Below are 21,057 nucleotides of genomic sequence, written 5' to 3'. Positions count from 1 at the left end.
GGCAGCGCTCTATCATCAATCAGTGTTCTTTCTATTCTCGTTCATTAACACATGTCTCCTGAAATGAAAAAGAGGTACACATCCATTGACCGCTCCAAGTAGAGCCGACACAGGATAATAAATGAACGATGTATGGGAAAAAAGAAAAAAATATCAATCAGAGTCATCGTACATAAACCAGATCGAGATGCCTAATTTACAAGCACCCGTAGATCTAGGTCGTCTTTCTCTCCCCCTTTTGCTTCTGGCTCAGCCTGATTGTCGCTCTTTGGGTTCAACCCATTTCCTGGCAGAAATCAGGCAAAAGCCGCTCCTTTTCTCTCAATCTCATCTCTGGGTCCAGCCTTCGTTGGCCACGTTCAACGGGACCAACCGAGGGTCAGCTCCAGGCGACGCCGACAGATGTACCGTTTACGCCTTAAAAGCGACGTGAGCGCTAGGGCGGACGCCGTCGTGGTGCTCGGCAGCGGTGTGCAGAGCGCCGGTGAGGCCGTACTGGGTGTTGATGCCCTCGACACGGTGGGTGGAGTTGATGTTCTTGACGAGGGTGAGCTGGAAGCAGGTGGCACCGCCCTGGCGGGAAGTGATGGTGGAGTAGGCCAGGAAGTATTCCCAGATCTGCGAGAGTTAGCATCATGGACCATACCAATTATATCGGTTTGAAATGGGCCTCAAGGGCTATGGAGGGGAAAGAGATCACTCACTCTGTACCAGCGGTTGCCGTACTTGGCCTTGACCTTGTCGGCGTTGCCCAACCAGTTGCGGTACCAGTGCCACAAGGTCGACGAGTAGTGAACACCAATGGTGTCGACGGCCTTGACCTCAAAACCAGCACCCTCGAGACGGTCGACAACGAAGCCCAGGGGAGTGCTCGCGTCGGCGCCGGGGAAGATGTACTTGTTCATGAACAGACCCCAGATGAGATCCTCGTATTGCCAGGACTTGCGGAGACCAGCGATCTGCAGGAAGAAGACTCCATCGTCGTCGAGCATATCGTAGACCTGAGACAGGAAAGTGCTGAAGTGGCGCACACCGACGTGCTCGGCCATCTCCAGGCAGGTGATCTTGCTGTAGCCGCCCGACACGCGGGGAGCGTCACGGTAGTCCGAGCACAGGATACGGCTCTGCTCATCGGCGATGCCAGCGTTGCGCAGACCCTTGTTGCCCCAGGCAGTCTGGTTACGGCCGAGGGTGATACCGGTGACCTGGGCGCCATAGTGAACGGAAGCGTATTTAGCCAGCGTGCCCCAGCCACAGCCGAGGTCCAGAATAGTATCACCGGGCTTGACGCCAATCTTCTCACAGACGACGGCCAGCTTGTTGTCCTGCATTTCCTCAAGGGACTCTTCCTTGTTGATGTCGCCGATCAGACCGGAGGTGTAGATCATGCGGGGGCCGAGGAACCAAGCGTAGAAGTCATCACCGCGGTCGTAGTGGTCACGGACCTGCTCCTCGTCTAGGATCTGTTAGCAGTGCTCGAAAAATCGATTCTCTTGGTGGGGGTCGGGAGGAAAGACGAACCCTGAGAGCGCGAGTGGACCAACATCTCGGGGATGAAGCCAAGGAGGAAGTGCTTGTAGAGACCCATGGTGAAGCGGAAGCTCGCCCAGTCGTGACGGAACTCCAGAGCCTCGAGGGCATCACCCTTGAACTCGACCTCGCCGTTGAAGTACTTCTCGTAGAAGGTCTCCATGGGGATCTTGCTCTTGCCACGGTAGGTAGCGCGATCATGCTCGCTGTTGAAGCGGAGGTAGTGCTCGACGGGACGACCGGCATACTTGGCCTTTTCGGTCTTGCGCGGGGAGACGGAGGAGGCGACGGTCCAGAAGACCATCAAGATGGGGATGGTGGTGAAGACGGCAAAGAAGATGGTGGTGTAGAAACCGCCACCGACCTGGCGAGCCAGGTACCAGGGGATGAGCAGGAGCAGGGAGAACAGCAGGATGTTGGAGAAGCTGTCGCTACCGGGGGAGTCGGCGGGGACGGGGGCATTTTTGATGGAAGGATACTGTGTAGGAGATGTCAGATTGGTTTTCTCATTTGTTGTGCGTGTTGTTTTGAATTGTGTTTCATTCGTCCTGCTTCAATTCTTTGTTTTCGATTTGATGGTTTCATGTTTCCGTTCTTTTTCTTCTTGTTTTATTTTGTATTCACCATGAATTTGATTTTTATTTCCATCTTCATTTGTTCTTATGTTTCTTGCACAATCCAATTGATATAGAATCAATTGATAGAAACAATTGAGAAGTCAATTGACGATTGACAATTGACGTACCTTGGTAGTCCGGACACCACAGTCCTCGGCAGGAGTGACACACTCGGCAGCCGGAGTCTTAATGAACTCAAAGTCCTCTGGGGACTCGGGATGAATTGTCGCCATGATGATGACAGACAAAAGAAAGGGGAGGGTGGAGAGAGGGGGGAAAGGAAAAGGGGGATGGTGGGGAGAGAGGAAGAAGAAGGAGAAGAAGAGAAGGAGGAAGAAGGAAAAGAAATAGACGGGGGAGAGAGAGAACTGGCCCCAGGCTCGGAAGTCCAAGCGTACAGTACAGTAAGTACCAGGTAGGAAAGGTACCTCGCGACACTAACAAACAGCCACCTGGCCAAGGTACCGAAAGCTAAAGTGTACCTGGCGGGAGCTATTCCCACTCACCGCCTGCATTCACCGATCTATGATTGGCTGGTTCTTCAGGAGTTGCATAAAGTATTTATTATTCATCTCTTCTGGGATATAGTTCTGATGCGGATCTCAATCCTGGTTCCTGTAGCGGTCAAGGAATGGATTTCTTGAATGGATAATATCCTTCAATTGAGTAGCAATCATGTAAGAGCCCCCCCGAGTCTCCCGGAGTCCTCCACTCAGGTCTGGACTCTTAATCACTTTGGCCCAACAAGGGTTCGCATGTCCTGAAACTGCATGATCGACACCAGCAATCTCCCCATCCACACAATCGCCTGTCGCATCCTTTACCCGTTTCACTGATGACGACGACCAACCATTTTGGGCTGACTCACTCTCAGTATGGAAGAAAACCTTTGATCTGATTGGAATAACATTCGTAAACATACACATTAACGCCACCCTCTGGTGGAATTTCCCTGTTACCGGCCCCCATCCCATTGTATAGCCAGTCCGTGCCGTTGTTCCGGCGATTCATTCATGAAAACGATGACAGTAAAGAAGAACAGTATTAGAAAGAAAAAAATTCACAAATGGAGCAAAACACAAAGCATAGCATAACACCTCATCCCATGAGACTCCTGAGTCCTGACCGCTAATGCAGTCCCCGGGGCATTCCGACGTATCCGATCTCCTTCTGGAGAACGATGTAATAAAGGATCCCGTTTACAACGCGAGCTGGAAGTTCTGGGCTTCCTCATCCTCGTCGAAAGTCGGGAGCCTTTCTTCCTCTTCCTGGGCCAACGAGCCTTCGTCTGGCTGCGGGACATGGGGGATTTCGCTGTCGAAGAGTGACGATCCAGCGGGAGAAGGCAGCAGGTAGGTCTCCGGGGACAGGATGTTCGCGCCTGCGGGTTCGAGAACCTCCGGGGCGGCCGGCGACGGACCATGGAGCTTGGATGACATGTCGCGGCCCTTGGTGTACCCCACCGTCGTGCGGGAGCGGGCGGCTGCGGCGGTGTTGCGCATCGGGGACGGGTTGGCCGGAGCACGAGGCTTGCGGGATGCAAACATGGAGGAAGCGACTCGGGGCTTGGGCTTCGGCAGGGCGGCGGACCTGGTGCGCGTGGTTGGTCTGTCGGTGCCGGATAGAGCAGCGGCCGCATTGCGGGCGCGGACGGTGGAGACATCGGTGTGGCTGTTCTCCTTGGCCTTGTTTGCAGTGGCCCTGGTGCGACGCTGGGGGAGTTCCTGTGCGCGGGTCTTGCGCGGAAGAGTGACCTGCGGGGTGTCCTCGAACCCAATACTCTCCACCGACTTCAGGATCATCTCGTCTACCATCTTGTCGACCGCGATGGAATCCTCCTGGAACTTGCGCTGTCGGCGGGTGAGCCCATCCTCCCCAACTTCATTGTCTCCATACACGCTTTCCAGTCCTAGGGCGAGATTCTGCGGTTGGAACTGGGGGAACGTGGTGTCGTACGTGATATCATCAGGGATATCTAAAAGTGCTGCGGGAAAGTCAGAACGGACTGGTCGAAAGGTAGGAGTCGCGTGAGGAGCTCACCTTTGGGCTTGGGCGGCATGTATTCAATGTCGGGAACGTCATCCGGGGCAGGTTGCGCCTGCACCTCGGGCTGACTCGGCTCGGTCAACGGGGCGAACTTCTTGACTTTCTGGGTGGAAGCACGTTTTGTCGTCCTCTCCGGCTTCATCGTCCCCGGTGCTGCAGGGGTCTGCAGACCTCTGGCCTTGGCATTGGTCGTTTTCATTCCGAGGGGGGCCCGCTGACGGGTGTCTATTACCATCATAGTCAGTAACCTCCGATCCCATCTGGTGGGCGAATGGGTTATAGGTTTTTCCCCTCTCTTCTCTTCCGTTTTACATACCCATCGGTGTAGCAAACGCATCTTTCACAGAGAGCTTGGTAGTCTCCTTCTGCTTCCCCGTCCCCTTGACGGTTTTCTTCCCAAAACCCAGCGGATCATTCTCGTCGTTCAGTGGGATCTTGAACGGTGTCTTCGGGGCACGGGCACCCGGGGTTTTCGGTTGAAGGGTCCTGGCGCCTTGATTCAAGGGCTTCGAAGCGGCCACCGTCTGGTGGGCGTGCACCAGATTCTCCTGGTCTCGGAGAGCCAACATGGTGGCGGGTTACTCATGCACGGAGTTTGATCGGAGTAGAGCCAGTCGTGTTCTATCAGTGGGTGAGTGCGATGTATAGGTAGGTGGGGGAAATAACTAATGGACAGAGAGTAGGAAGGACCATCAAATGAGGTACTAGGGAAGATAACTCGTATTGGATGATATTACCTTGGACGTGACTTCCTTGAAGAGACGTGAGCATGCACTGATAGGTTGTTTTGGTGGTTGCCGTGGGGACTCTTCCGGCGGGAAAGAAACTCTGGGTCAGCCACAGCGCACCGCCTCACCGCCTCTGGTCCAGCCACGGTTGTTGTGTCTCAATCAGGTTAGATCGAGACTACTGCCAGGCTGGCATAATCATAATAACAATAATAGAATACCCAAAATAATCATAATAATAAGGGTGAGGATAATAATAATCTGGTAATTATAGAACAGTAATTAATCAGATCCTCATATAATAAAGCACTAATTACCACTAGTTGAATACATGCGTATGATTAGTTCTATCTACCTACCTAAATCGACCTAAGGCCACCGCTCTTCCTCCACTTCTTTCGTCTCCTAACCTACCTAACCCAATCCCTTACCTATCTTTCTATCGATCCGATTTCCCCCTCTCATTTCTCCCCTCTCACTTCTATCCTCCCTGCTATTTTCCCTCTGGTTTCTCGCTGAGCGAAGACCTTTCTATCTCATCGCCTCTCTTCTGTCAGAACCACACACCAGATTAACCTTTACCCGTCGCCCATCATGGATAAGATTAAGGAGGTGAGTTTCGGTCTCTCCGCCACTCCCCTGTTTGGCGGGGTAGCTTGGCTGTTGTCAATATGCACATGCATCATTCCTTCCCCTTGCTTTTCATTGCCTGTTGTCACATACCTCTTGGATTTTGAGCTTCTACCGTTCTTTCTCGAAAGGAACAAAAATATATATAATCAAGAAAAAAACAAGGGAAATCAGGAGAAAAAGAAAGACGGGAAGGACTGAAAATGGCACCAAGGAAATGACAAAAATGTTGACGCGAACCCAACTGACGATGTATAGAGAATGAACCAGCTCCGTCTGGAGGCTGACGAGGCCGGCGAGAGGGTGGAGGATCTCAAGGGCAAGGTCAAGACTCTGGAACAGGAGAACCTGTCCAAGGAACAGGAAATCACGTCTCTCAACCACCGGAACCAGCTTTTGGAGGATGAGGTCGAGAAGCTCGAGACTTCCCTCAAGGAGGCCAAGGACGCGGCCACCCAGAGTGCCCAGCACGACACACAGAACGAGTCTCTGCAGAGACGTCTGCAGGTCTTGGAGGAGGAGGCTGAAGATGCGGATCGGAACCTGCGGGAGACCAACGAGAAGTATGTCTTTCGAACCCGGAACGAAGACAGGCGACTGGATCACTAACGATTTCTATATTAGGCTCCGCCAAACCGACGTCAAGGCCGGCCACTACGAGCGCAAAGTCCAGGCCCTGGAATCGTCCCGTGACCAGTGGGAGAGCAAGTACGAGGAGATGGCCAAGAAGTACGCCGAGTTGCAGAAGGAGCTGCACGATCTGGAGGTGTCTATAAGCAATGTCTAAAGGGCAGGTCTGAGAACCGGCGTGGAGTTGGGGCCGATGCTGGATTCGGCGGTCGTTCCAGTATCTCTTGTTTTTATAGTTGCAAATCGCAGCCCGTCTGATTACCGTCCATTAGCCGGGGACAGAACTAGCACTGTTTCTTTGTCTTGTCACGCAGCTGGCTTTAAGCCTCGTCCATCAGTCATCTCCTATTCCCCTTCCCCTGGCCCTGGGGATTAACAGATGCTTTTCTATGAAAAGGTAGATACAGTGGATTTCTACGAAATGTATCCTCGTGAGACTTCTAGCGTAGGTAATCTGTTCCTGGGTATGATCAAGTGTCTCGTGCCCCGCTCCGTCATTGCTCGCGCCGCGCCTTGGCCTTCTTCTGGTTCGATAACCGCTGCTTCGTCCGAGTCAGCCTGCGATCCTCCTTACTCTCATACCTAAACTTCTTCTTCTTCTTCTTGGGTTTGTCCTGCGCCTTCTTCTTCTTAGTCGGTTCGGGCGCCTCCTCGGTTTTCGTCGCCCGCGCATCACCGCCCTCTTTCTCCTCGTCTGAACGATCTTCCCCATGGTAATTCAGTAGACCTTCCCGCGACGGATCCATCTCCTCCACCGTTACCGTAGTATATTTATCTTCATCGATATACTCCGCCTCATAATCCACCGGAGGCGGCTCCTCAATCCCTCCCCACTCCTCACCCTCCTCATCGTCGTCGTCGCTCGCAGAACCGGACCCGTCGCCATCCTCCTCCTCCTTCAACCGCTTCAGTTGTCGTCGATGTTCTTCAAACGCACGCTGGTAGTCTTCCGCTCGTTGCTCACGAATCTAAATTTGATATAATATCCCCCGGTTAGGTCGCATTCTTTTTTGCTGGGATTGGGTGGGGGGGAACAGTCGACGCACCTTTCTCCGCTCGTCTCGCTTGATTTCTTTGGCTTTGCGCTCGGCGATCTCCTGCGCATGGCGCTGTCTTTGGAGTTTTCGCTTGCGGAAACCTGTGAGGTATTCCTGGCGGGCGTCTGTATCGAAATTGATTTCTTCGACTTTGGTCGCTAGCTTGCGGCGTTTTGCCGAGGGGTGGACCATCTTGTTTTCAGAACGCTGGAACAGTGTAGACTGCGATTGTTGTAGAGTATTTCACGCAGATAATATCCAGCTAGACCAAAGGCAAGGAAAAAGATCGAAGAAACAAGATAAAAAAGATATACAATCGTAGGAGTGTCCGTCGACCGAAACCTTCTAGTAGAGTTAGCGGGATTTCCATTTTTTTAGTTCTCCAAGCTGGACTGGCTCGACCGCCTCCGAGACCGCCGGCCAATCAAGTGGTCCAAACGGCGGCCCCGACAAACCGCCAGCCGTAGTAATACCTTTAGTAGCTGCGGCATCATCATCCTTCACTATCGACCTCTCTCCTCTCCCCAGACTATCCTCCACTCGACTCTGTTAGACCAGCGGTCGATTCCCACATAATCATGCATCTACGAGGTCTCTCCCTGCTCGCTCTGGCAGCAGCAACCGCCAACGCCTTCCGAGACTCCTCTCCTTTCTTCCTTGCCTCGACCTCTGAGTACGTTGTCCCGCTAATCAGTCCATGGCCGCCAGTAGTTAGTCAGGTAGTCGCGGGATTGCTAACCGGCCTAATAGAATCCTTACGCAACCCGCAAACCTCAAGAGCGCGACGGACCTGCTCGATGACCTTTCCTCGGCCCTCCGTGGCTGCCCCTCCGATTACTATGTCCTCGCTTCTCAACCGGGGGTCCACAGCACCGACTTCTCCAAGCGCAACGCTGCCCCTCGCCTCGGCGCGAAGATGACGGGCAAAGACCGGGATATCTCGTCGAAGATGATTGTCAGTGAGGTGGTGGGGGCGTTGGAGGCCAAGCAGATCCAGGACGTGCTGGAGAAGGAGTGTGGGGCGCAGACGACTGTCGTGGATGGTTCTTGTGAGTTTTGTCTGCTGGGGAGCTTGTTCTTCTTGAGGGTCTTGCTAATTGGACTGTGTAGCGGGATCGTATCCCTCTGATTTCGGGGCTGAGCCTCGTGTGATCCTGGTGGACTTTCCCAATCTTTCCCTGGGGTCGGATCGCGCGCAGCAGCTCTCCGACAACGGTATGCGATCCGATCATCCCATCCCCGCTAGAGACATACTGATATCAGTGTAGATGGTCTTCTGTCGGACGTCGTCGAGCGGATCCCGTCGTCAAAGAAGTACACGATCCTCTACGTCACCTCGCCGAGGGAGTTCGAAGAGCCCACTCACGGCATGTCTCAATCGAACCACGGATCCTACCAAGATCCCGTCCACATGGACTTGAAGCGGGACTACTCGGCACATTCTCGTCGGGAACAGCCTGCGTCCAACAGCTCGTTGTTCCAGGAATACCAATACTTCACTCCCGGTGCGTCGCATGGCCCACATCCTGACCTTGATGATGATCAGACTAACATCCGCAGGTATCTTCATGGGATTCATGGCGACCTTCTTGTTCCTGGCTATTTTCTACGTTGGTCTCAGCGCTCTCCTGAGTCTGCAGGTCCCCTATGCGGCGTTTGAGAAGGACACGTCGGCTACGGTGCAAAAGAAGCAGCAGTGATTGATGAACTTATCTGGGGGGGGGGAGATGTTACTTATGCTATGATACACCTTGTTGATTCATGTTGGCGACTATCCTTGTATTATGCTATTAAGTGTGATTATTGCATCCGTCCAGATTCCACCTATAGACACAGTAATAATGGTGCCCACCACGTGACCTGGCACGGGGCAACGAGACCAACCCAATGAGGCAACGCCCGCCAAAAGCCCCCCGTGACTCTCAGGGACTCGACCGTCTCAGATTCGCCTGCGCTTTTTCTCTCTGGTCTCTGACGGCTGATCCTGACAGCCGATCTACATTCTCTACTGCTCCTTCTTTAGTCGCTGCATACACAGCCTTGTCTCTCTTTGCGGGGTGAACCGGTCGTTACCCCGAGATCGATTCCTGCATTGTTGACCCGGTGTTTGGGTGGAGCCTCAGATCGGAGAGATCCACGCTTACAGCTGCGGAGTACTCTTATCGACCAGGAGACGCCTACCATCGCTTGAGAAATTCATGCAGATAGACCATACGGAACATATCATTCGAACATATCGCATACGGATAGAGGCAGCACTGATGCCTTGACGGTCGTTCCCGTTCCAGATCAGATCATCATCGCCCCATTCGTTGTTTGTTCTATAGCCTGAGAGCTGCGCTATCGGATCATTCCTGTATCTGCATTCCGCCATGATTTTATTCCCCGCGCGCCGCACGGGGGGCCGGCGATCGTCGTGGATGCTCCTCGTGGTCTTGGTGATCGCTCTGTGTGCGGTCTCGGCTGTTGCGCAAGATAAGACTGCTGCTGATAATCCCGACGCTGCGACTACGGACGTCGCGCCGCCTGAAACCAAGGAGACTGCGAAAGAACCTGCGGAAGAAACAGCTACGGAAGAGCCCACGAGCAAAGAGACCTCTAGCGAAGAAAAAACCACTGAAGAGACCAAGACGGAAGAGAAAACGACAGACTCGAAACCGACAAGTACCAAGGAGTCGGAGTCGGAGTCGAAGACCACGACGGACTCCGAGTCGACCACGTCTGAGACTGAGACTACCTCTTCGTCCGAGAAGACCTCCACTTCCAAGGCAGCCGATCACCCAGAAGTCACAGTTCCCCCGACGGCAGACGCGCCGTACATGCAAAAGTCCAACACGCCCGAGGGCACAGTCTTCATCGCCGTCGGCGCCGTCCTAGGTTTCCTCGGGTTCGCAGTTCTAGCCTGGCGCGGCATGGTCGCCTGGTCGGTCAACCGGTCCGTCCGCCAGGCAGCCCTGATACACTCCTCTGAAAGCAAAGGACTCCTCCGGTCCCGGCGAAAGAGGTCCACAGTCCGTCCCCAAGGCCCCGTCGCGCCCGTATCTCTCGAGAAAATGAGCGGCAACAAACGCTCCAGCCACATGCACCAACGATCCTCCAAGGTCCCCAGCTCCAGCAGCGGCCTCTTCTTCTCCCCAACAGCAGGAATGCAGAGCAGCGGCAATCGAGCATCGAACTACCTCCCCGCAGGGTACTACGCAGCCGGAAATGCCACCGCAGGCGGGAGTGGCAGCGGCGGCGGTGGCCACCACACGCACTTCTCCGACCTCCCCGGAATAGGACCCCAATCGCAAGGCTACACGCGGACAAAATCAGGGCCCAGCCCGCCAGGGACGCCGACGCAGCCCCAGCACCCACCCAGCGGCCCACAAGCACCCTACTACGGCTCCTCGACCAGCGACGTCAACCTCTCGTCCGCACCACAGGGTCGAACACCCAGCGCATACCTAGAAGACCTCTTCGAGAACCACGCACCGCAAAGAAACCAGAACAAGCGATATCGGGGTTGACACGCGGCTACTCGCTTTACTTCTTTCTTCTTTTCTTCTTTGCTACGAGGAACGATCGATGTACGGTTTATGGATTGACTGGTTGTTTTCTTACCCATCCTAGCTTCCTGGTTCTTGTTTAGTCCTTTTGCATTTAACTAATCTTTGATTTAATCCGTTGATAAAGCATTGAAGTGCATACACACATACTCTTTTTGTGTGGGATTGACTCTCTTGTGTGATATATACATCCCAGCATGGCGTTCCCCCCACTTCACCTTGATCAATCAATGAAGCAATCAATCAACCTACTGTCTACAGCAACAGCTAGCTATGGGTGTATCTAGATACCAGTTAACTACGCGCCATTTCTTCTACAATCAAGAGAAAGTCGGAAAAGTCCAGAGAGAAAAAAAAAGGGCGTGTCGGAAGGAGACCAATATTGTACAGATCAACTCCGGCAACGCGCCTGTTAATAGGTAGTCATAATAATAATACAAATGCGAAGATATAGCCCACCCTCATCCATCCTTCCAGCGTAAAAATCGCTAGTATATCTAATAGCAAATCCAAATTCCAACAAGTTGATACACAGATAGACGTAGAATTGTAAAGTGTAGTAATAACGGGCATAGAAAGCAGCAAGATCCAGGCTCTTCCTATGCGAGAGAATAGATCGCGTCGCTGGTGTAACAGGACGCGAGTTGGGACGGATACCGTGCGAAGGGTTCTCTGTCCCCTGATTAAAATAATTTAATCCGCGTCCAGCTTGCCGTTGATTTCGCCTAGGCGAATGTCATCGGGGACCGGGCCCCGGCTGTTGCGGACTATGACAATATGTTAGTAATGCAAGTATATTGGATAAGTGCTGGGACGACGTACTCAGCTCGGCTTCTGACCGGAGGAACACCCACATCCAGCGGCGTGCGACTTCCAAAGATAGCAAGATGAAGATGCCAGATTCCTTCTCGCTGAGCCAGGTCAGGCCGGTTACGAATTTAGAAAGCCAGGAGAAACGAATGAAGAAATCTATGACGATGGCCGAATAGTACTGTCGGTCCGAAAAGTAACGGTGGCGGCGCAGGCCGAACGGGTGGTCAGGATCTGCCCGCGCCGAGGTGAAGAGAGTCAGGTCCCAGTCCTTCGTGATATCCCAATAAAAGCTGTAGGACGAATTGATCAAAGCGAAGAAGTGCCTAGGACTCGGGTTAGTTGTGGATGGAGGGGTTGCGTGTTGTGAGGACTTACAGTATACGTGAAACCCCTATCTCACTAATTTCATAGAACTCCATTGGGTTGTAGTTCCTGACCTTGGCAGCAAGGATAATGACGGGAAAGGCACTGGAGTATTTCAGCGCGTTGGCCAGATGCTGGTTGGCCTTGCTGTTCTCCCGGCTGAGGCCAGCTCGTCGGGCACGTAGATATTCGGTCAAACATTGTCGGAGTCGGATTACACTCGGAATAGCGATGATGGTGGGAACGATGTAGTCCTTCCCACACATCCGATCTGGCTGGGACGTACTCGAGATGCCCCCCGTGAAGAACATGCAGAACGTAACGTACAGGTCCGCCAGAACCTTGGCGTAGCTGGTCAATGCATCCGCCAAGAGAACATCTCCGAACTTGCCATCTTGCGTTTCCGCCAGACCGCCAATACTGATCCGTTTCAGAGTCAGGAGAAAGCGGCGCCGTCCCGAGCGCGAAACGGGATTGACCGGTAATATCAGAAGGAATAACGCAATCACGAAGTAGGATTGCGGAATAATGTCCAGCCTCTCAACCTGTTCCACCGTACCGCGCGTCGTAATCGAGAAAAAGAGAAACGAAAGTCCCAGGGGCACGGAAAGAACTGTCGCTAGACGGAAGGCGGAGGTGTGATGTGGCTCTTGGTGCGACGCTTGCCGGGGAGGGTATCGGATCAACGAGGCGAGATCCTAGCGAGCCGTCAGTCAACAGACAGCCACATAAGGGGTCAAATAGGTGGTCAGAGGGAACACCTACGACATTATAACTCAAGAGATATTTCAGATTGACGCCCCATCCCCAAAAGCCTATCAAATCAATACCAATCAGGACGGAAGACAACATGGAACTCAAGGAGTGCAAATCATACCAGCGAGCAGAAGCGCCGCAACCCGATAAGGGAATGGAAAGGCTAGACCGAAGTCATCCAATTGAGCATGCTGATCAGGTCCCATGTTCCATCGAGGAGACGGCACCGAGGAGGTGATCGATTCTTTTAATATCGGAGTAGGGGAGGAGAGGTGGGGGATAAGATAAGAGTACCAGATCGGTTCAATCAATAAACACCAGTCAAGACAAAGAACCACAAGAACAGCAGAGAATAGCAAGACTCTAAGAGAAAGGAGAGACTAGAAGTGAGGGTATTGACCGAGTCGAAAAGACGTGCTTTTCGTTCCTGAATCTATCCAGAAAGAAGTCCACCTTTCCCAAAGACCGAAAAGAGGCCCGTCTGGACTTTCTGGCCGCATCCGGTGGGCGGTGATGATAGCGGTGAGCTTGATGATCCTGAGGCCGTACTTGCATCCTCCACGTGACATAATGTGATCTAGTCACGTGCCCATGGACCGAGGCATCTCGGACTGCTCGCCCGCCGTCCGGGGAAAGACGTTTGAGAAGTACGGGGAACAATGCGAACCTCACCACAGAGCACATCAAAGATCTGACTGTCTCACAGACACATATTCTGATCATTCTAATCATCGCCATCTATAGTCTCCTTGCATCGGTCAGATACTATCATGGCGGACGAAGACCTCTCACTGTCGGCACCCAGCGCGCCCGCAGCTCCCAGTCCCTCGGCCTACTTCTATCCCTTCGCAACCTCCCCAGACATCATCCGATCGCACGAAAAGGATGTCTTCACCACAGCCAGTCTGTTCAACCAAGCGCAGTCTATAGCCCGCTCTCTCCGCGGCGCCCGATACGCGCACGCCCATTCCGAGTCCATCAAGAACCTGACCGAGATCCTGTATTTCTCCCTAACAACCCTAGTCGGCAACCGCACCCTCGGAGAGGAATACTGCGACCTGGTGCAGCTCGAAGATGACACGCTTCGCCTTCCATCCATCGCCCGACGGGCGGGCTATATCCTCAGCAGCATAATGGTGCCCTGGTCCCTGCAGCGAATCCTCCCGGGCTTCCGACAGCGGTTACGCGCCAAGCTAGAGCGCAGCATCGCACGGCAGCAATTCAAAGCCCAGCAGCAACACGAGGCGTCCAAATCGACGAAAGGAGGACCGTCGAAATCCCGACCGCTTTTCACAAAGCTCCGCATTCAAAAGTACATCCTCGAGCACCTCGATTCCATCACGTCCCTTTCTCCCATCTACGCCCTCAACATCGCAACCTTCTACTTCTCGGGCTCATACTACCACCTCGCGAAACGGTTCTGGGGCCTTCGGTACGTCTTCACCAAGAAGGTCGAGGACGACGAGCAACGCGTCGGATACGAAGTCCTCGGCGTGCTGCTGGTCCTGCAGATCGCAGTCCAGAGCATCCTGCACATTCGGCGAGTCGGCGACAGTTTCCAGCAAGAAGACCGGGAGCTTGAGTCTTCTGCCGCGGGTGGTCCGAACGGCAAGGATGACACCCTGGGCCGCTCGATTGAGCACCCCTCCGCGCTTCCGCTCCTCCCTGCCAACACGGCCCGCTACGACCTAGAGGAAGACTCCAAGGCCGTCCCGTGGATCCCCGAGGGCCAGCAAAGCAAATGCACGTTGTGTCTGGAGTCGTTCAAGGACCCCAGCGTCACGACATGCGGCCATGTCTTCTGCTGGGTCTGTGTTCGGGACTGGGTTCGCGAAAAACCCGAGTGTCCGCTCTGTCGGCAGGACGTGCTGCTCTCTAAGGTACTGCCTCTACGGGGGTAGGTTTCTATCTACGATCACGAAAACAGCATGTTGTTCCCTGTTCCGGTTTGTTCCATTCTTCAGATGCATGCATGTACATAAGCTCCTATGTCTCTACATATACATATACCCTTTCTTTCTTAGAACCATGCAATAGAACGCCTTGAACCAATCCTTTTCCCATAATGTACAGTTTGTCGAGTTGACGTTCCGTCGTGTTTGTTTGTGCGAGCGGTTGTGGTGGATACCACGGTGTATCTGTTCTACAAGGGCGTCCACAGAATCCGAGTGAGCCTCGCCTTGGGTAGGATAGCCATAGTAAGAGCTCGCTGTATGCTCAGAGTGAGGTGGGTGAGTGCAGGCTCCGTGTGCGGTGCCGGGCCGAGCGAGTCAGGTGAAATGAGCCCGACCATCCGGGGATCACTTGGTGAGATTCCCCTGGTTTTCAGCAGGGTCGATGACTTGTACATCCTCCGGCTCGGTCGTCACGGGCGTTTCGTGCACGATACGGATAGGAAGATCGAGCTCCGCGTGCGCTGGGAGAGGAGGTGTGGGGTCCAGGGCTTGCCGTTTGGTGTCCATCGTGTAGAACAGAGACAAACAAGCGTAGGGATCGGACGCAGCGTCTATCCAAGGGGTGTGTTGTCAGTGTGTCTTCCTTTTCCGCGACAGAGCTGTTTGGGTCTTACATTGGACTTGACGGTAGTTCAACGGATTGGTCCAGTCGCCGCACCGGATGTCGTCGTCTTTCTGCAGGGGTAGTCCAAAATGTTCCAGTACTTGATCACTCAGATTGACCAGTCGTTTATTGATCAGCGCCGGGTTGGAATGGCAGTACTTGACCAGCTTATACAGATGGCTGAGCTCGAAGATGCCGCGGGCGTTGATGCCTAGGAACTTCCGAAGACGAGTACAGTCTGCTTTTATGGACACGCCTACTTTGGTGATGTCAGGCGACTGTATAATCCGCCGGAGAGACGGGGCAACGAGGTCATCGATGCTTTTTGCAGGCTGGAAGAGCGCAAGGTGAAATAGGGCGATGCGCTCTTTGTTAGCGATTTGGATGAGCGACATGTTGTTTTGGATGGTGTCTGAGGCGGAGGCCTGGGCTTTCCATTCTAGGTCGAGGCCCACTACCTTGTCGTCCAGGAAGTACCGCGCTACTTCTTCGGTGCTTTTCAAAGTCCTGCAGTAATGCACGGTGATGTTCTTTCCGTCAGAGTCTTTATACTGGCTATGGCTCCAATATTTGGGTGAGGAGGGGCCAGGCCGTTGCTCTGCCACCGGACTTCTGGCCCCGTTGGATTGCGCCTTGTTACCAGCAAACGAGGGTGTTGATTGCCGGCGCCTCTTGGGGGTTTCTATAAGTTCGATAGTGGATTGGGTAGTGGACGCGAAACCGCGTAACTGCCTGGGTTCAGATATGCGAGAGCTCGTCCATTGTTTGAGGTCCTGAATTCCAGGTCGAGGTATCCCGGCGTAAGACCGAAGGTGGCATAGAGGGCCACGGGATCCTATGGCTCTGCCTAAGGCACCGAGTATCCTGGGCTTACCAAACAGCATCTTTGAGGTCATGTTTGGTATGATGCGCCAGACAGTCCACTGGCTATGGAGAGAAAATATGATTCTGAAGTTGGCTGAACTTTCATTAGTCACACACGTATGAAAGACGAGGGTGAAGTCACCGACCTTATTTATCTCCATGGATGTATAGAGATGAAGTAGGCGTTATATATTTGGTAATCGCGGGAGGCTATGGGTTGGAAAATACGAGATATCCATGTAGTAGCACTAAAGCATACCCTGCAATCACTCCTCCTGTATAGATTAATAGAAATAATTCGATAATTGACACAGCAGTGACTATTGTAAACAAGTAGATATCTATCAACCATGAAGAAACAAAGCCAGGCGGTGGAGCGTATTGACAATCGGGGCGGAGGGATGATGACCCGAGGCGCCAAGAGTTTTGTCCGCGGTGGACGGTGGACTCGCAATCATCAGAGGATCCTCCATCTATGTCATCCCAGATTAGTTCCATCTCACGCAGGATCTGGTCTCGTCTGCATTGGAACGCCCTCTAGATTTCTGCCTCTGCACACCATCCCCAAACAAGATGGCGTCCCAGCTTCTGCCCCTCGGTAAGGTTGCAATGGTTGATTTGTTCGTGCATGAGGGACGGGCTCGCTAATCGCCATGGCAGAGTTGATCGACAAGTGCGTTGGATCGAGGATCTGGGTGATCATGAAGAATGACAAGGGTAGGCCCTTTGTATCTGCATTGAAGAAGTTATTGAAAGCTGACCGTCGACAGAATTTGCCGGTACTTTGTTGGGCTTTGATGACTACGTCAGTAAGTAGAGTCGACTTCCCTTTCCGGAAATGCGACAGGAACGCAGGCTGATCTGGACCAGACATGGTATTGGAAGATGTGACGGAATTGTAAGCTATCCTAGTTTCATGATATTAATGAAGAGACCATCGTGTTGGCACTGACACATTGGCTAACTGATATAGTGATTACTCTGGCGCTCAGGTTAAGCTGCCCAAGATCCTGCTTAATGGCAACAACGTCTGCATGGTAAGTAGGCACCATTCACCAGGATCATGTCCGGAGATCTCTCTCTCTCTAGATTCTAACCTGTCGGTGCAGTTGATCCCGGGTGGGGAAGGCCCCGTTGGTGGTTCCTAATTGATGATATCCTCGTTCTTCTGCCAAACACAAAAACCAAAAATTAAAAAAAAGGAAGAAAAAAGAATAATCTCTGCATACGACCGTTAAGTAATGTCACATAGAACTCTTGTAAGGCGAAAAAGACCAGACTTGTCCAAACACCCTATTGCTCTTCTTCCTTTGCTTTCCCCAGGTCATGAGGACTGGAGTGGGACCAGCAAGACCAATCGACGCCCGGAGGTGGGATTGGAAATTGATCTGGCCGAGATGGAAAGCCACGCAAGGTAACCTTGTTGCTGCACGGAAGGGATGAAGCTGCGAAACGTACGCCACTGACATGTTATACCACCGAACTCTCCTACGTCGTACACGGAGATTATATTTGATTTTGGTGGTGTGCCAGGGAACCTCCCAGCCTCTTTCGATCGACCATGACTAGGTTCATGATTTCACAATTCAGTCATGGTGGCCATGATGGATTCTGGGGGTAGCAGACCGGGTGTCGGAGGATTCAAGCCCTGTCCTATAGAGGAAGAATTTGGAGACAAGATTTGTTGGTGGAACGAACTCCTCAAATCAAGTCAAATCAAGTGATGGGAATTAAAAACCAAACCTAATCAAAAGAAAAGACCAGAAAGATTGAAGTTACCAGGAAAGGAAAAGGTTGACAACGCCATTTCAGCCACCAGACCGACGATGACCCAGCGAGAACGACCATCCGATAAGCGTCGACTGCCAACTGGCCATGTCATTGGATGGAGACGTGATATCGAGGCATCATAAAAGACATGGATCTAGATTGGGATGCAGCGCTAACCGACGGGTTGCTCTGCTCTGACTGGATTGACTCTTAACGATCGTGGTCTGTCTTTCCTCTCCACCCCCGCTTCCCTTGTTCTTGGTCCGTTGGTCTTCCGCCAACCCCAGCTTATCAGCCATAAACACTATTCTAATCCAAAGTCGGTGACTCCGTTTCTCTCCTAGCCCGCGATTAAGCGTTGTCCCATGGCCCTCTTCCCTGTCTCTACTTCCCATTTTTCTTTCTTTACTTTCTCTGGGGTGGCGAATTATTTAAAGGATTCAAAGTACTTGGGCATTCTAGGTCGCAGGGGTTCGTGCGTCGAATTGAATTTGATTTGATATGGTCCGACCTATTCCTTCTACGCCCGCCTCTCCCAATCCTTCAAATACGGGGTCGCGGCTGTCCCTCATTTCCTTGGCTTGTTCAGAGTAGTATTTCCAGACAACTGCGGCGCTGTTTGGGTTTGCTTCAGTTTGGGACTAGTCACCATCTGAATCGGCCTACTATTTCACTCCGGTTCCCCTTGTCACTGGTCATTTGTCCCATGTTTCTCTCCCCCCCTCCCGTCTAGTCCCCCTGGTCTCGTGTGTCATCTTTCCTATTTTCCCCCTTTCCAGTGTTGTCTCTGTTTTATTTGAACTGCATACTAAACGGCATTTTCAAGCTGCTGGCTGGAGCGCAGTTTCGTTGAATTCCAGTTCTTCGAGATCCAACCGTCATGATGGAGAAAGACGAGATTGGACCCGCCAGAGATAAGCTTCCTCCGTCTCCGGACGCGACACCGGTGCACGGGGAAGCGGTAGCGACCAAGGCGGGTCTCGGCAGGCGCATCATTGACAGCTTCAAGAGAGATCCCAACGCCCATGTCTCTGTGAGATCTTCTGGGGACGGAAAGTCCTTTGATATCGAACATGCGGCGCAGAAGACGGCTGCTTCTCCCTTGCAGCGCAAGTTGAAGGGTCGTCATCTGCAGATGATTGCTATCGGTGGTTCTATTGGTATCATACCTGTCTTTTTTTTTTTTTTTCTTTTTCTTTTCTTTCGATCTTTCTCTCGCTTGTAGACCGTAAGCGCTCCATACTGATGAGTTGCCTCTAGGTACCGGTTTGTTTGTCGGATCCGGCAAGGTCTTGGCCACCGGTGGTCCAGCTTCCCTGTTGATCGCCTATATCCTGATCGGTTGCATGTTGTACTGTACCGTCCATGCCCTGGGTGAGATGGCCGTCCTCTTCCCCGTGGCGGGCTCGTTCGCGCACTACTCTACTCGCTTCATTGACCCGGCATGGGGCTTTGCCATGGGCTGGAATTATGCCCTCCAATGGCTCGTCGTGTTGCCGCTGGAGATTGTCGCAGCTTCCATTACGGTCGACTTTTGGGAGTCCGACATATCCAATGCAGCGTGGGTGGCCATCTTCTGGACGTTGATCGTGTCCATCAATCTGTTTGGCGTCCGAGGGTACGGAGAGGCGGAGTTCGTCTTTTCTCTCATCAAGGTCGTGGCGGTGATTGGATTCATGTAAGTTACCCTCGTGATCCTGCGATCCGGGGATAAGGGGTAAGCTGACAGGAGATAGCATCTTGGGCATCATTCTGAACTGCGGAGGCGGTCCGGAGGGCGGTTACATTGGCGGCAAGTTCTGGCACGACCCCGGCGCTTTCAACAACGGCTTCAAGGGCCTCTGCAGTGTCTTCGTCAACGCCGCCTTTGCTTTTGCGGGGACGGAGCTGGTCGGTCTGGCTGCGGCCGAGACTACGAATCCGCGCAAGTCCCTTCCCGGAGCGACCAAGCAAGTGTTCTGGCGGATCTCACTCTTCTACGTGGTGTCGCTCACCTTGGTGGGCCTGCTGGTCCCGTCCAATGACCGGCGACTGATGAATGGCTCGTCGAGCGCGGATGCCAAAGCCTCCCCCTTCGTCATTGCCATCGAGAATGCGGGGATCCAGGCCCTCCCATCCATCATGAACGTGGTCATCATGATCGCCGTCCTGTCCGTCGGAAACGCATCCGTCTACGGCTCGTCCCGAACCCTGGCGGCCCTGGCCGAACAGCGACAGGCCCCCCAGTTCCTGGCCTACATCGATCGCCAGGGTCGCCCGCTCTGGGCCATCTGCGTCTCCTCCGCTCTGGGCCTGCTGGGGTTCTTGTCTGCCTCCAGCAAACAGGAGGTCGCCTTTGAGTGGATGATGGCCATCTCGGGCTTGTCGTCCGTCCTCACGTGGGGCTCGGTCTGTCTGGCCCACATCCGCTTCCGCCGCGCCTGGAAGGTTCAAGGCCACAGCCTCAAGGAACTGGCCTTCACCTCGCAGCCAGGGCTCGTCGGCTCCTGGATCGGGTTCGGGTTCAACTGCCTCGTCCTGGTCGCCCAGTTCTGGGTCGGCTTTGCCCCCGTCGGTTATGCCGAAAAGACTCCGTCGGAATTGGCATACAACTTCTTTGCCGTCTACCTGGCGGCACCGGTGGTCCTGGCCTTCTACATCCCCTACAAGCTCTGGTACAAGACTCCATTCCTCCGGTCCCGGGACATGGACCTGCAGACCGGCCGTCGTGATCTGGACATTCAGTACCTGATTGACCAGGAACGGGCGGAGCAGGCCAGCTGGCCGGCGTGGAAGAAATTCTACAAGCTGTTCTGCTAGACGTGTCATAGTCTGTACGCATAGTCCGACGGGTCTTCTCCCTCTTCCTTTCCGATGCTATTCCCATTTCCCATGTTTTCATGATCTCAGTGCCCCCTGTTTCCATGTCGCTTTTTTCTTTCTTTCCTTTTCTTCAATCTCATTACCATTATCATGATGACTAGTTTGCATCCGTCTCTTGTCGGCACAGGCGAGGTTAATGCCATCTCCGCCACGCCCTGTACAATTACTCTGCATAAAAACCAAGGATCACCGATCGCCATCGTCCATCGCACCGCGTATCCCGTAGCCAATCGCCCGGGAGCCGGGGAGACCCTGCTATCCAAGATTCCTTGCCAAGCGTAGGTCGCATCTTCTAGAACAGTTA

The 21,057-nt window shown here is 53.2% G+C and overlaps 11 protein-coding genes across 11 annotated transcripts; 6 read left to right on the top strand and 5 right to left on the bottom strand.

Annotated features, from left to right (window-relative positions):
• Positions 1-25: 25 nt before the first annotated feature.
• On the bottom strand, positions 26-2,427 carry BDW47DRAFT_47461 (putative cyclopropane-fatty-acyl-phospholipid synthase). The gene is made up of 4 exons (XM_024819120.1): positions 2,276-2,427; positions 1,522-2,008; positions 705-1,456; positions 26-618 (listed from the first exon to the last, which is right to left on the bottom strand). Exons 1-4 carry the CDS (start codon positions 2,378-2,380, stop codon positions 412-414), a joined length of 1,551 nt encoding a protein of 516 aa, XP_024670670.1. The 5' UTR covers positions 2,381-2,427; the 3' UTR covers positions 26-411.
• A 607-nt stretch (positions 2,428-3,034) lies between these two features.
• BDW47DRAFT_47458 (uncharacterized protein) lies at positions 3,035-4,942 on the bottom strand. The gene is made up of 3 exons (XM_024819119.1): positions 4,510-4,942; positions 4,188-4,418; positions 3,035-4,131 (listed from the first exon to the last, which is right to left on the bottom strand). Exons 1-3 carry the CDS (start codon positions 4,760-4,762, stop codon positions 3,347-3,349), a joined length of 1,269 nt encoding a protein of 422 aa, XP_024670669.1. The 5' UTR covers positions 4,763-4,942; the 3' UTR covers positions 3,035-3,346.
• Positions 4,943-5,296: 354 nt separating this feature from the next.
• BDW47DRAFT_47449 (tropomyosin) lies at positions 5,297-6,507 on the top strand. Its single transcript, XM_024819118.1, has 3 exons — positions 5,297-5,533; positions 5,810-6,114; positions 6,176-6,507. Exons 1-3 carry the CDS (start codon positions 5,516-5,518, stop codon positions 6,336-6,338), a joined length of 486 nt encoding a protein of 161 aa, XP_024670668.1. The 5' UTR covers positions 5,297-5,515; the 3' UTR covers positions 6,339-6,507.
• Positions 6,508-6,590: 83 nt separating this feature from the next.
• BDW47DRAFT_108217 (rRNA-processing protein RRP17) lies at positions 6,591-7,559 on the bottom strand. Its single transcript, XM_024813188.1, has 2 exons — positions 7,228-7,559; positions 6,591-7,149 (listed from the first exon to the last, which is right to left on the bottom strand). The coding sequence occupies exons 1-2, from the start codon at positions 7,408-7,410 to the stop codon at positions 6,676-6,678; spliced, it is 657 nt and encodes a 218-aa protein (XP_024670667.1). The 5' UTR covers positions 7,411-7,559; the 3' UTR covers positions 6,591-6,675.
• Positions 7,560-7,728: 169 nt separating this feature from the next.
• On the top strand, positions 7,729-9,026 carry BDW47DRAFT_108215 (Ac45/VOA1 transmembrane domain-containing protein). The gene is made up of 5 exons (XM_024813187.1): positions 7,729-7,891; positions 7,969-8,267; positions 8,329-8,433; positions 8,487-8,723; positions 8,779-9,026. Exons 1-5 carry the CDS (start codon positions 7,797-7,799, stop codon positions 8,916-8,918), a joined length of 876 nt encoding a protein of 291 aa, XP_024670666.1. The 5' UTR covers positions 7,729-7,796; the 3' UTR covers positions 8,919-9,026.
• A 470-nt stretch (positions 9,027-9,496) lies between these two features.
• On the top strand, positions 9,497-11,141 carry BDW47DRAFT_47431 (uncharacterized protein). The gene has a single exon (XM_024819117.1). The coding sequence runs from the start codon at positions 9,591-9,593 to the stop codon at positions 10,725-10,727; it is 1,137 nt and encodes a 378-aa protein (XP_024670665.1). The 5' UTR covers positions 9,497-9,590; the 3' UTR covers positions 10,728-11,141.
• Position 11,142: 1 nt separating this feature from the next.
• On the bottom strand, positions 11,143-13,126 carry BDW47DRAFT_47430 (EXS domain-containing protein). The gene is made up of 5 exons (XM_024819116.1): positions 12,820-13,126; positions 12,708-12,757; positions 11,955-12,640; positions 11,589-11,902; positions 11,143-11,533 (listed from the first exon to the last, which is right to left on the bottom strand). Exons 1-5 carry the CDS (start codon positions 12,902-12,904, stop codon positions 11,460-11,462), a joined length of 1,209 nt encoding a protein of 402 aa, XP_024670664.1. The 5' UTR covers positions 12,905-13,126; the 3' UTR covers positions 11,143-11,459.
• Positions 13,127-13,350: 224 nt separating this feature from the next.
• On the top strand, positions 13,351-14,676 carry pex10 (ubiquitin-protein ligase peroxin 10). The gene has a single exon (XM_024813186.1). It carries the CDS (start codon positions 13,469-13,471, stop codon positions 14,597-14,599), a length of 1,131 nt encoding a protein of 376 aa, XP_024670663.1. The 5' UTR covers positions 13,351-13,468; the 3' UTR covers positions 14,600-14,676.
• A 322-nt stretch (positions 14,677-14,998) lies between these two features.
• BDW47DRAFT_127023 (3'-5' exonuclease) lies at positions 14,999-16,153 on the bottom strand (the record flags this gene model as incomplete). The annotated part of the gene is made up of 3 exons (XM_024816659.1): positions 14,999-15,204; positions 15,268-15,939; positions 16,132-16,153. The coding sequence occupies 3 exons, from the start codon at positions 16,151-16,153 to the stop codon at positions 14,999-15,001; spliced, it is 900 nt and encodes a 299-aa protein (XP_024670662.1).
• BDW47DRAFT_108211 (RNA-binding protein LSM5) lies at positions 16,048-17,775 on the top strand. Its single transcript, XM_024813185.1, has 7 exons — positions 16,048-16,218; positions 16,271-16,719; positions 16,782-16,838; positions 16,892-16,930; positions 16,992-17,019; positions 17,095-17,158; positions 17,231-17,775. Exons 2-7 carry the CDS (start codon positions 16,695-16,697, stop codon positions 17,267-17,269), a joined length of 252 nt encoding a protein of 83 aa, XP_024670661.1. The 5' UTR covers positions 16,048-16,218; positions 16,271-16,694; the 3' UTR covers positions 17,270-17,775.
• Positions 17,776-18,529: 754 nt separating this feature from the next.
• Positions 18,530-20,733, top strand: BDW47DRAFT_47384 (amino acid permease GAP1). The gene is made up of 3 exons (XM_024819114.1): positions 18,530-19,051; positions 19,152-19,569; positions 19,628-20,733. Exons 1-3 carry the CDS (start codon positions 18,772-18,774, stop codon positions 20,688-20,690), a joined length of 1,761 nt encoding a protein of 586 aa, XP_024670660.1. The 5' UTR covers positions 18,530-18,771; the 3' UTR covers positions 20,691-20,733.
• The last annotated feature ends 324 nt before the right edge of the window (positions 20,734-21,057 follow it).

The sequence above is a fragment of the Aspergillus candidus genome (genome assembly GCF_002847045.1).
Source record: "Aspergillus candidus strain CBS 102.13 unplaced genomic scaffold BDW47scaffold_33, whole genome shotgun sequence".
NCBI classification, from domain to species: Eukaryota; Fungi; Ascomycota; class Eurotiomycetes; order Eurotiales; family Aspergillaceae; genus Aspergillus; species Aspergillus candidus.
This window is presented reverse-complemented; position numbering and strand designations above follow the sequence as displayed.